The following is a 13,988-nucleotide window of genomic DNA, read 5'->3' on the forward strand; positions in this document are numbered from 1 at the left end:
GTGAGTAGCCAGGCTGGAGCGTAGTTTTAGGGAGAAGGGAAATGGAGGGGAAAGGGCAGAGCTGTTGTGCCTGTCCAGCACCCATGATCAGTGTAAGCTGGAGAAGGGGTGGTGAAAGAATGCACCCAGGTTTCTGATTTGGACCACTGGCTGGAAAAGGCATTCTTTCCTGAGACTGGAGATAAAGGGGGACTGCTTCTGAAGCTTAGTACCCAGGGGCCTAAGGGCATTTGAAAAAGAAGGATCAGAATAGATTACTTCCAGGTTTCTTTTGGCTACTAAATGCTATAATCCCAGGCAACTAGGGGCTTTGAATTGTAAGACCCTTCCAATAATGGGGCATTTTTGAAAAATGATCTCACCAGCAGTGATCCTGACCTATGTACGCAGCCGTTCTATGGGCCCCACTCAGGGCCCATCTCAGAAGCAGAGCAACAGCTGTTTCTTCCTGACTCTGTGTCTTTCTATCCTCCACAGTACTTCCTTGGATCCTCACAGAACTCCATGAGGAAGGACCCACTTGTCTGTCCTCTTTACAGAAGGGAAAATAGGTTCACAGAGGTCCCACACTCCCTCAAGGATGTTCTGTGAGAGGGAGAGCCAGGTGTCCTAGTCACACTCAGCCTGAAGACTGGTATAAAACCACTGAGTTTTACTGCTTTCTGTCTCACAGCACTGGCTTCTCAGAACAAACCGAGTTATCACAGTCTGACCCAAGGAAAGATCTTTTGCAGGGGAAATGGGCTGTGGAGGGACAGAATTTAAAGCCAGGACAGACCTCAAAGATCCCGTAGCTCAATGGACCCCAAAATCCGGCCCTATCTAGATATTTCCAATCAGAAACTTTGGGGATGGGAGGCTGGGACTCTGTTGCCACAGGATTCCGTAGAGGAGAGTCAGGCTATCGATCACAGTCTTAAACCACCCTGTCAGTTTAGAAATGAGGAAACTAAGACTATGTGACTTTAATTCCAGAACCAGATAGAGGCCCAGGAATGCCTAGAGTCCAGGAGTTCCACATTCCCTACCACCTACCACCCCCAATCTGCCAGGGCTCTGTCTGCTGCATAACAAGCTAAATCCCCATCAGGCAAAGCTGCTTGGTGTAGGAACAAAAAGGGTGGCCTGTTTCAATCAGTCTTGTTTGCCTGTAATTCCCATCCCCACCAAAATGTGTAAAATGACAAAGATGAAGCAGACAGCATAATTTGGAATCAGATTTCTCATATCACATCGCATTTCGTGGTAATTCTATGGAATTCAAGTTGGATATTAGAATGTCAGTTTAAAAGGAAACCGGTTATTAGTAAAGGATAACAGGTGCTTTAAAACTCCAGTAAGTGTTGACATTTGAAGGAAAGGGAGCATAATAACTTAATGCTTTTTCTGGCTTTGCATGGAAATGAATAGCCATTCCTTGTCAGTTCTCACCTCTACTTCACTCAAGACTGCCTATGTAACAGCAAAGATCTCTGAAGGAAAAACATTATGCTCCCTGTCAAGGACAAACAAACCACGGCATCAATCAAATTGTAACAGTACCAAGAGATGCGAGATGCAGGAGGCTAGAGTGCAACAGCAATTATGTTTTACTTCATTGGAAGATAATTGTTATAAATCTTTTTACCTTGGTCTCCCAGCCTTATAGTATGAAACAACACTTGCTTAGATTGTAAGGCATCAAAATACATTCTTTTTTTCCTGAAAGAAAAACTCTGAGTAGGGAAGCAGCTCTGGTTTCTGTACAAGCAAGCATATCACACTATATGAAGTTTCCTTCTTAGAAAAGTACTCAAAAATATCTTTGGCATCTGGCTTTTGTACAAGATGTGGGCTACTTCTACACTGCCACAGCAAACTGGAGAATTAAAAATAAGCTATTTGTTGGATTGAGATAGTAGGAAAAAGAACATGCTCAGGCACCAATGCATTTAATTGGGAATCGAAGTCCCGGGTTCTGGGTCCAGCAGACAGAAAATCTACATTCCACCTCTGGTTTCTGCTGGTTTGTTGGCATAAAGAGGGGCCTCAGTGGAAGGTCTCTAAAATCTCTTCTAGATTTAACAGCTCATAATTCTATGTCCATGGAGCAGGAACTACTCAACTATCCACCTTCTCACCAGGGAGAAAAATACAGCTTTCCCTTTACCAGACCTAAGATTCTTATTTACCCTGAAAAATGTAAACACTTGGGAAATCATGTTAGTCCATTGGCATCATTTTCTAATTTTCTCCTAAAACGTTCTGGCCAATAGTTTTTTTTTTTAAAAAAAACCTTCCCTTAACACTAACACTTAATTAAGAACTAACTATATCCTAGGAATTGCTAAGTGCTTTATAGGATTAACTTTTTTAATCCTCATGATTGGACAAAATAAATATACTGCTATTCTCATATTAAGGAAAGAAAACAGACACAGAAAGGCTAAAGAATTTCTAACAACAGAGATATCACAGATTATTTTCAGGGTTCTATTCCAGTCTGGTGTAAACCTGGAGCTTGGGGACCTCTGCACCAAATGCAATCTACCACTTAGGTGATGCCTGACCAGTACACAGCAGATGGCAATGATCTTATTATTCTGAGTGTGTAGACATCACTCATTTTATTCAGGTATTGTAACAGCATTCTTTTAGAGGGTCCTCTTTATCTATTTAACCAGCTCCTCAGAATCAAGTGATTTTCCTTTTCCCCCACAACACCCCAGCACACAGTATTTACCTCTTTCTTCTTCCTCTCTTCTTCCTTCCGTTTCTTCTCTTCTCTTATCTGTGCTAAGCGCTGTTTTTTGCGCTCTAGCTCAGCTTTTAAGTCACTTTTGTCAGACATGCTGGTTTCCCTGGAGGAAAAGGAAAAAAAGTGAATATATACAAATAACTTTTCTGTATTATCATTGTAAAAATCATTCAAAAGGAAATCCAGCTTGAAAATATGACTTCTTGGCAATTACAGATTGTATACCTTAGCCTATGTCAAAGAATCAAAAAAAAACCAAATTAAGTTAGATCTGGTCTCCCTCTATATAAAATCTTCCCTTTTTATATAGACATAACATTTGAAAAAAAATACAATGTTATAGTCTATTCTGGTCTGAAGAATAATAGCAACTTACTTCATAATAAGTAACACATTTTCTGTACAAGTTTCTTAACAAATAAACAAAAAATAAATAAGAGAATCAAAAAATGGAAATCATGACTTCCCATTTAGACAACAATGGACCAATTTATCCCCACACCGAGGAAAGAAAATCAGCTGCCATAAACTCTCAGAGACGTGCCCTGTTCAAATTTCTACAGGCTCAATAAACATTCCTCCACTGAGCTGGGGCACATGGAGATTTCACTTCACCTAATATTATATGCTGATATCAGGGAAGACAGCCACTGAAGACCTAACATGTTAATCTTGCTTTTTCTGTAAAACTCCTCCTCAACTGTCACAATTAATTTCATCTCCAGTACAACCCTATTTCTATAAAACCTTCATTTGCATACTGAATGCAATATTGCTTATCCTGGCACTTTTCCTTTTCAAAGCAAAAGAGGTTTGCGAACATGTGAATTAAGAGATAACACCATGGCAAGTTCTTGAGAAAATTTATCTCAATGAGATTTTTAATGTTAATGGTGAAGGTGATCCTAGTGGTGATGGTGCCAGAAATTTCAAATAAAATGAGATTGGAGAAGACTCTCACCAATTACCAATTTGTCTCTTTTGTGCTCCCAACTAGAAGCTAAGAAAATGAAAATACTGAAAAACGAAGAACTCTCTCTGACCCAAATTCCTAAAATAAAGTAAAAAAAAAAAAAAACTAACCATAATGTTATGAGTATTCATTTGCATATTACTTGCATGCAACTAGGATGAATATGTAATGTATCCCTAAGTAGACGACAGAGATGAAGGCAAAAAACCAAAGAACGCCAAGCATGAAAAATGCTCACACTTCCTGTCACTGTCTTTAGAAGGTAATCAAGAAGACACTTTCAGATGAATACATGCAGTTGGGAAGTACTATATTCCTACTGTCCGTCCTACTGTACATATTCTTGCTCATGGTCTGATGGCAAAGATTTGTGAAGTAATAACAATCATAATCACAATGACCAATCTCTGCTATTCATGCACACTCTTCATTTCTCAACAAATATTTGCTAAATAGTTAATCTGTGCTAGGCACTTTCTAAGGTATCCGAGTACAAAGATGAGCAGAACCAGATTCCTTCCTTCAAGGAGTGCATAACTCAAACTTGTGAGCATGTGACGTGCCTGGAGATGTTCCCTGGGAGACTGACTTACTGATTACTGAGTGCCAGACACCTGCACATTTTTACACTTAAGCACAACAATCCAAGGAGACCAATATTATTACTAATGCCTTTTTCACAATACAGATGAAGGAGACTCAGCAAGACCTGACTGCATAGCCCATCCATGGCAGAACCTAAATTCAACATGTCCATGCTCTAAACGTATGCCCCAGTGATGGCCAGTGTACAAGTTCAGAGGGGATGAAGAACAAAAGAAGCATGAAGATCTGGTGGAGCGAGCAAGGCTGAGCTTTGAGGAAGTGGTAGAATTTGAACTGGATATAGAATGAGGTCAGGAAATAGCACAGGACGGGAGGACAGGATACGCAAAGGACTGTGGAGGAGAGAACCAGCAGGCTGCATGCAACAGACAGAGATGTGAATGAATCCAAGTCAAGAAATACAAACTTTAGTTGGTAAGAATGGACAGGTGCAGGCAAGTGGTAAAGACTTGAGAAAATAGAAAAGTGAGTTCTAGTGGGTGCAATGAGGGAGGGGAAATCACAGCAGCTCTCTGAAAGGGAAAGTGACAAAGTGAAAACAGAATACAAGTTTGCCTAAACCTATTCTTGTTCCTGCATGGGAAACAGATGGGAGCAGAAACTAGAAAAAAGCCAGCTGCTGGGAGGCCAGTGCCAACATCGACCTGGGTCGACTGCACGTGTGCTGGTCTTGTAGGTGAACGTACAGACAGAATGCGGAGGGAACATGGACCGAAGGGAGCACAGCCAAGATGGCAGAAGGGATTCTTGGTAGCCTTTAGATGTGAAAGCAAAAGAGGAAGATTCAGTAATGATTCAACTCTGAGAGTCAAGAAGATGGCAGCAAAATTGGGAAGAGAAGTCAAAGAATGAAATGATGAAAAAACTTCCAGCATGTCATAATTTAAGTATCAACAGGACTTCTAGGCAGGAAGAATTCAGAGACACAGTAGTGCGGATGGAGGGAGAAGCTGGACGGGGGCTGGGGCTGTGGGATGGAGCTCAACGGCATCTACCTGCCAAGCACTGTTTAACCTGAGTCACAAGTTCATTGTCCCAGAGGTGCCAGGTAGACAACCTGAGGAAACCAACCAGTGACTGAGGCCAGCCGGAAAGCAACCATTCTGCCTGAAGGAACGTTCCAATTTGATGGCTGGCATGGAAGAATATGGACCCAAGTAGTTAGATCTTCTGTTTTTTTTTTTCCCCAGGAGAAGCCATAGAACTGATCAAAGTAACGTTTACCACTAAAATACTCTTTGCCAATAATTTTCAACACCAAAAATCCTGATAGGAGAAAATGAGAACCTAAGCCCAGAAGCCATCTGAGAAGTTAACATATATTCTTCCCCAATCAAATCTATGTTTCTGACTTTCTTCTGCTATCAAAAATGAAATGTCCGATCAGAAAAATTAGTGTTAAAGCAATAGCTGTGTCATCCTATGCTGAAACGCTAAGGTTTTTTTCCTAAGAAGTTTCCCTCTCCTCCACATTGGCCAACTTTTATCTACCTTTCTCAGTCCACCAAAAGTATCTGGCACGACTTCATCTACATATCATGGTCCTTACTGAGAAAACCACATCACAAGAATATACTGTATTTGTTATAATTTTCCTGCAAAGGACTTCATTCACCAGTGGGAAGTAAGGTGTGTTCTTAGTACATTTCTGCAAAAGGCAAAGGTCTTCTTACAACTAATAAAGGTTTCTGACAATGTTGGTCATTTAAATAACCACCCAGACAGCTAATATTTTTAAAATAAACAATGAAAACTCTAAGGTAACTTTAAAAAATTATATTACATAGTGACGTTTCAAATAACCCTTCACTTTTTAAAGGCAGTGGAAGCACTATGTTAAAAGACAGCTAGAGAGCACCTTCCACTTAACAGATTTTTGGATCTATTCCAAACTAGACACTTTGCATCAACCCCTGGGAGAACAAGAAATCTCAAGAGAGTGCCTTATAAAAGGCTTGGAAAGTACACATTAGAGTAAATGAATGGGCCTTTCCACACGGTGAAATGCCTGAAACAGTGGCACTAAATGCAGTGTCAGCACTGAGCTCCATAGGTTTTCCCAGAGGGCTTGCCAGTCCTACCCACTAAATCTCCCTGCACATCAAACGAGCACATGGAGGAGCCAAGCACCGGGGACATGAGTTATAGAGCTTCCTGTGGCTAACATTGCAAAGGCAACTTTGGTGCTCTCCATTTAGGAAAGTAAGAGTCAGAGCTACCTGCTGCTAATTATTGCTCACTTACTTCACACACATAAAAAGCTGGTCTCTTTCATTAACAAATGGCAAGGGGTCAAGAAGATAAATTGAACCCACCTCGAGGTGTAAGTCTCCTCCCTGTCTGATCATCAAACTACTCTCCCACCCACCAGCCAACTACAGCTTAATTTCACCCAGGAGAAAGTACAGCTCCTTCACCACAGCTCCGTCCATCCCTGGGTCAGTGGATGCACTTTGTATGACGCCTGCTCAGCTCTCCTCACAGCAGAGCCCCATGTTCTGAATGTGCTTTCCACAGGTGACATTCCTGTTGCCCACATTCCCTGAAACCTACCTTCACCTGCCCGACACAGGATTCACATCTCCTCTCACATCTGCATCTTCGCGCCTTCTCTCCTCCATCTTTGCGCCTTCTCTCCTGCAAGTCCTCCAGCTTTACTATCACTGAGTACCATCCCATTTCACCTCTTTTCTTTCTTTTCTTGCCCTCCAGATTGCCCCAACCTGACAACATATATCTCCAGGTTCAAATCAGCTGCTCCATTTACTCTGGACTCCATACACCAGTTTCCAACCCCTGTAACCTTTTTCAAATTTCAACACCCTACTTCCGATTTCATTTTTCCACCTGGTTCACCCTTTATCCCCTTGTTTCACGACTCCTCCTCCTCTCCACCCACCCTCCCAAAGGACTCAGTTCTCACAAATTTTGCTCCAGCCCATCTCTGATCTCAGTAAACTGCCATCCTTTTGATCCAAGTAAATGAATCGATATAAGTCAAGAGCTTAAAACCAGGTGGTTAAAATATTGAACACCTAAAAAAAGTTGTTTCTCCTCTTCCTCCTTCTTCTCTTCTCTCTCCTCCTCTGCTTTCTTCTTTCTACCCCTGCTCCTTGTCCTCCTCTTCTTTAAATTATTATTACTATTTTTGACCCCACCAATGCTTTCCCCATCACTAATTCCACACTAATTCAATAACCAAAGCCATCACTCAAAGTTCACTGCAAATGATCTAAATCTAAAAAAAATTAATAAAAAACCAAAACAAATCAAGGTCATAGACACAGAGAACAGACTGATGGTTGCCAGAGGTGGGGGGTGAGGAGGAGGAGGTGAGTGAAATGGGGGAAAGAGATCCAAAGTACAAACTTTCAATACAAACTTCCAGTCAGAAAATAAATAACTCATGGGGATGTAACATACAGCATTGCAACTGTAGTTAATAAAACTGTACTGGATATTTGAAAGTTGTTAAGAGAGCAGACCTGAAAAGTTCTCAACTCAAGGAAAAAAATTCTGTAACTATGTATGGTGGTGGATGTTAAACTAGACTTTGGTGATCCTTTCACAATATGTAAAAATATCAAACCATTATATTGCACACCTGAAACTAATATACTGTTGTATGTCAACTATACTCATTTAAAAAATAAAATGAAAATGTTACAGTGAGAAATACATTAAAGGTATATAGCATGCTTCTCAATCTAAGTTATAAAATGGAAGATGTGCGATTAAAGAGGTGTGACTCAAAGAAAAAATATGTTTAAACAATTAAATGTAGTCATTTAATTTAACAGTAGTAAAATTCTTCTGTTTTCCATTGAACATAGGAATTATGTATCAAGCCATCCCAGGTAGGCTTCCTCTCCTGTCTTACCACTTCCCCCAGAGGATGGAGAGGCACATGGAGAAATGGTGTCTTCTCTGGTTAAGAAGTTAGTTACAGGGAGGGTCGCTCCTGCTGTTCCATCATACAAATGGCTCATGGTCTTATGAGGAAGGAACAGGGAGAGGAAGGAAGGGGGAAAACCTAAGAGAAAAACATGGACACTGAGGAAGGAAGAAACAAAAGTCATTGTACACTTGCCCTTGCCTTCAGTTAACACTGCATCTCCTCCACATTTCTCAGTCCACACACATTCACGGAGAAAGGAAAATGTTTGGCTTTTCTGGAACCCAGCAGTGAGACCCGTCGCTTCCATTTCTGCACATATCATCATGGGGTGGTTTGGTCCTGTTTAGAACCAAGGGCCCAGCAGAGGAGAAGCAAAGGGTTTAGCTGTGTTTACACAGCTGCCATGTAACGAACTTGAACCGAGGCTTAGCTTTTGAACCGTCTAGATCTTTATTTCCTTTCGGTTGTCTAAGCTGGCAGCAGTTTGAGATTCCATTTCTAATACTAGCATATGCAAATGTATTTTTAAGCTTTAAGTCAGAATCCTATGAGGTTTAAATCACTGCCCAGCTGTTGCCAGACTCGTTGAAAAAACTACCCAGAAACAAGTTCTCTTTTCCTGCCTGAAAACAATTGCTCTTGTCAGCTCTTCACTATCAGCTATTGAACTTTTCATTTGTCACTAGGTACACCTAAGAAATTTGATCTTTCACAACCTCATTTCACCTGCCTGGCTTCTTCTATAATACAGAGGCCTCCTTCCACTCCAAAGGGGTGGATGGGACCACAACCATTTTTACAACTACATCACACTGTCAATAAAAAGAGGGTGAGAGGAGTCTAGGGAGGGAGATGGCTGATGAAAGATGTGGGAGAGTTATATGCTAAATTTGTACAGCCACTGTACTATGAAAACAAAATTCTTCATAAAATCCATCTCATTGGGGGAGTGCCCAGGCCCGGTCTACTTATGCTGTAGATGCATTTTCAAATGTTTGGTCTTGGCATCCCTTGATACTCTTAAAAATTATCAGCGACCTCAAGGAGCTTTTGTTTACATGGGTTACATCCATTGACATTAAGCATGTTAAAAATTAAAACAGATAAACCTTTAAATACTTAATAATTAATTTTAAAATAACAACAAGATTGTTACATAAAAATAAAACTTTTGTGAAAAAATACCCATACTTTCCAAGACAAGAAAAATTGCAAGAAAAGGGTATTTCTTTTATACTTTCACTTCTCTGATCCAGAAGTCAACCAGATTCTCATAGCTGCTTATGTATTCAATCTGCTGTGAAATACTATTTGAGTTGTGAGGAAAATCTGGTCTCACATATATGTGTATTCTGAAAAAGGAGGATTTTTTGAATAGCCTCTTGAAGTAATTGTGAATATTCGTTGCTATTACACTCAAATCAACAATTTCCTAAAGTTTCGCTGTAATCTCAATTTGAAACCACACCAACCAATGAATCTTTTACTTCATTACATTAAAATCCATTGGTCTCTTTTAAACTCTGAAAGCATCTTTCATCCTTGTATGATTTGATAACATGCATCGGTTATTTAGAAAATTATGCAGACTTCTCAAATATTGACACATTTCATTGTACAGTACCCAAATTTCAAATTTGGTACTATCATTAGCAAACTCTTTAGAAGAGTCTTTAGGTATGGTAAAGCGGCCAGCTCATGGTGGCAGATATAAGTTTCCTCAAACTCTGATTTTTGCTGGAAGCTCAAATTTCATCATTAGCAACAAATACTGTGAATTGTGTACTTGAAGTGAAGCTCATGTCATTGACTTCTGAGCAAATGTCTGCCAAATAACCAAGCCTGAATAACCACAGCTGTCTATGAATTGTACTTTCAAGTAAAAAGTAGTGTTTCTTGAAAAAAGGCAGCTAATTCAGCTCACAACTCAAAACACTGCACAAATGCTTTTCTCCAATCACTGGGCTTTGGTAAGCAGCAGAAGTGCCTTATATGTCCCCATTTGTCACACAGAAAAGACATGTGCTCAAGGTTAAAGATTTAGGATAACTAGTATTTTTTTCTGCTTCATGAAGGACATTCTTTAATAAAAACGGTTTGTCTTTTTAGCTACACGTGTGTGGCAGTGAAGTCTGATGCCACTACTGGGAGTTTGGTGCCCTGTTTCAGTTCATGCTAAGGTGTCAACAGTTTCACCTACCATTACTTTCACACCATCATTGCAAATGTCAATACAATGAAAAGGACAAATAACACTTTAGTGTAAATGAAAACAGTTTTGACCTGACAAATCTCGGAACACGTCTTGGGATTCACAAGAATCCTCAAAACAAACTGTGCCCTAACCTACTTCTGATAAGATGGAGTTGATTCTATAGAGACATTTACTTAACAAAACTTTGCTAAGTGCTTATATAAAGAACCTAAAGAGAAGCAGTTAGAGCCCTTCCTTTTGCAGAAAAGAAAATGTAAAAGACGCAGGAATAAAATCACTGAGCACAGAAAATTCAGATTAGGGTAAAGAAAGCATAATGGTTTAGAAATATATGACTAGAATGATTTAGAAATCCGAGGAAGATCTAAGACATCTGGATAGAGCATTAGGAAAACTAGGTTTAGGGAGAGATGAGGCCTTGAAGAAAATGTTCCATAGAGGTATGTGTGAGAGATTTCTCATTCGTCACTTGCCTACGCCAGGTAATAAGCAAGGAAGACAAACTGAGAACCCTTCTCTCAGCCCTGTTCCCTCCCCGCTGACACACACTCTCTCTCTCTCACACACACACACACACACACAAAATTAAAGGGTCTTTGCCTTGCTGTAGTGAACTAAGATGGTTGCCAATAAAATGTAGACTTCTCTGTGGTGTGAAAAGCTTTTATTCTTTTAACTTTGTTGTTTTAACAATGACAATCACACATGTTTGTTTCAGGATAAGAAATGTACCAGCATTTTACCCATAAACAGGGAAAGGGCTGCACTTATCTAAGCTCAGAGCCACTCAGTGGACAAGTCAGAGCTGGAAACACCAGATCTCTTTACTCTTGAATACCTTTATTAAATAATACTTCTCTGTAAGTGTCCACTTATTCCAGATTTCACTCATCTTAGTCACAAGAGAGCTCTTTAAAAAAGGCACTTGGGGTGGATCCTGATCCCTTCTCCCAGGCCAATCTTGCCAATCACTCTCTATCGCCGCCTGGTGGCAGCAAATGTGAATTACATGGGGGCACTGAAACGAGAAAAGGCTTTGCCTCTGAAATTCCCAACCACACCTCTCAGTCAGTGCTAGGTAGTCCCAAGCACCCCATGAGTTTCATCTACATATGAAGGACCTATTTATGTCAACAGAAAACTATAGGTTTAGAAGGGGAAAAAAAATCTTAGTACATGCACATAGTAACACATCTATGTTGAATTTTCTAGGCTCCTCTCAATTTTGCTCATAGTGGGTTAGTTCCTGACTAGGAAATCAGGCAACATTTCCACATGAAGCCTTTAGCATCTCTCTTGTTGGATGTATGAGCTATATTTAAGATTGCTGCATCTGCATATTGTCTCCGGCCCTACTTTCATCACTTCACCATTCTGAGCTATTCAAACTGCACTACTTAAGCTGTAACTGGAGCCGGGGCAGTTGTAGCACATTAAACAGGAGAGGCTCTCAAGCACTCAGCACAGAGGCCCATTATGCGAGAGAGAAAAATCAACCCATAGGGTATCTGCCCTCTCATCTAGTTAACAGAATAGAGATGAGAGCTCTTAAAATTTAAAGGACTCCAAAACCCATTGTCATTCATTTCGCCAAAAAGTTCTGGAAAGTTTTGAGTTATTTCTGACTCCTACGGTGCATTCCATCAATTTAAAGACTCAATGTGCTTCTCTTTGGAAAAGGAATTGTTCCTCAATTAAGAGAATCATTCATTCATATCCTAGAGGACATTCCCTTTGGAAACACTCAGATGATATCAAGAGTCCTTAGGAAACGAGCATTTCAAGGACCATCCTTGAAAGAGTATAAAACTAAAGATGGAACAGTTTGGCAACTGGAGAGCAGTGTTTTGGCACTGGGTCCTTAAAAATCAGGGTAGAATAGAGACTGGAAAGTAAAATCAGAAGAAAGGAGATGAGAGCCTTCTGGAGACTATCACAAGGGAAACTAGAGTGAAGAAAGAAGTGAAGCCTTACACCAAGGATCCTGTAGAAACACCTAATCTCAAGTCAAAATAGATGGGAAAGATGTTATCACCTGCCTGGGCCAGGTATCAGTAAAGACGCCACATAAAGAAGGCTACCACTGCCACAGCACTTCACAGGAGATCATGTATCTGAGCTCCTAGCGGTTCGAAAGCACTTTAGAGCAAATAGAAACGGGCACTCTCAAGAGCACATGCAAAGTGGCAGCTTCGTCACAGACCTAAGTTTCCTTTGGAACTGGCACGGTGGCTCCTCAGCCTCACACTGGGCACAGAACAGGTGTTCAATGAGCACTTGCTGCTCTATCCATGGGTTAAAGATGGCCCTGTTAGGCTGGCAGCTCCTCTAAAGGAGAGGCTACATCTATTTTATCTCTGTACTTCTAGTGCCCAGCAGTTGAGTGCTCAATAAATCTTTATTCCCATGGGGGTGGGGGTGTGGGAATTGAATGTTTTTCAGCCATTAATAGAATAATGTGCAACAAACACACCATCCCAGCATTGCCTCATCCACTGAACTATCTTTTCCTAAATCACTACATCATATGCCCATTGACACAGTGTTTTCCAGCCTGGCTTGCATTTTCAATCTCTGTTTTTTGACTCTAAAAGGATTATTTAGCAAAATCCATTCAATTTATAATTGACAGCCTCTACTGTTCATCTCAGCCAAAAAATTCAGACATGTAGAATCTATTGCCCAAAACACCTTGAGCATAACACATCACGCTGATAGCTGGGCTTTCTCTTTAAAAGTGATGTAAAAATATCAGTGCTTTAGAACAGAGCCCTCTATTGCACTTGAGGGTGTTTTCTCTGAGTTGCTAAGATGATAAATGAACATGTCTAAAAATAAATGACTCTTAGGTAACCCGTGGGGCTGATCTTTAAAATACCTGGTAACAAGCAAATCTTCAGACATGACTAGCTTTAGCTTCGACTCCAAGTCCTTGCCTGCTGTCCCCGTAAATGGGCCAAATGTTCTGTGCAGCAAAGTTAAATCAAGACAGCCCTGCCCAACAGGGCTGCCTAATGTGGGCACACTATCCTGATAGAGGATGCAGGCAAATTCAAGCCACCTAGAGGTTCTTGCAATGCACAAATGAGAACAAATTTGAACTATCATACTAAAGGAAATAAAATCAAGACATATGAATGAGAAGGAAAATTTTAAAGCTTAAATAATAAAGTCAAAGCAGATTTTTCTCGATATAAATCAGCAATGTAGACATTCACAAAGCTAATTTGTTTTTAACCTTCTAAAATATAAGTTATTAAAATATCTCTACATCTTAAAACCACTTCATTCAATATCCTCCCCAATTAACTACAAAATACTTATGAATTTGTAATCAAGCCTACCTAATTTTAAGGGCCATTGATGTTGGCTGAAGTTAACGGTGAGTGGAGAAACTCACTCAGAAAAGGACCTTGCTAGGTAACACTCTATCCTCACACGAAGCAAACAACTTGACATGTGAAAAGCCAAGATTCAAACTCAAGTCTCCAGAGAACATGCTCTGAACTACTGCCTATGCCCAGAGCTTTACGTTTTTCTCATCTTCCCTTGTCCCCCC

The 13,988-nt window shown here is 40.4% G+C and overlaps 1 protein-coding gene across 3 annotated transcripts in view; it reads right to left on the reverse strand.

Moving 5' to 3' along the window:
• Positions 1–13,988, reverse strand: part of DYNC1I1 (dynein cytoplasmic 1 intermediate chain 1) — a 378,042-nt gene that overhangs the window by 261,113 nt on the left and 102,941 nt on the right. For all 3 annotated transcript variants that reach the window (XM_006178522.3, XM_032483976.1, XM_032483975.1), the window contains one exon: positions 2,723–2,840. In XM_006178522.3, coding sequence (XP_006178584.1) covers positions 2,723–2,830 — 108 coding nt within the window. In that variant the 5' untranslated portion in view covers positions 2,831–2,840. The remainder of the gene's footprint in view (positions 1–2,722; positions 2,841–13,988) is intronic.

Source organism: Camelus ferus, chromosome 7 (assembly GCF_009834535.1).
Source record: "Camelus ferus isolate YT-003-E chromosome 7, BCGSAC_Cfer_1.0, whole genome shotgun sequence".
Lineage (NCBI taxonomy): Eukaryota > Metazoa > Chordata > Mammalia > Artiodactyla > Camelidae > Camelus > Camelus ferus.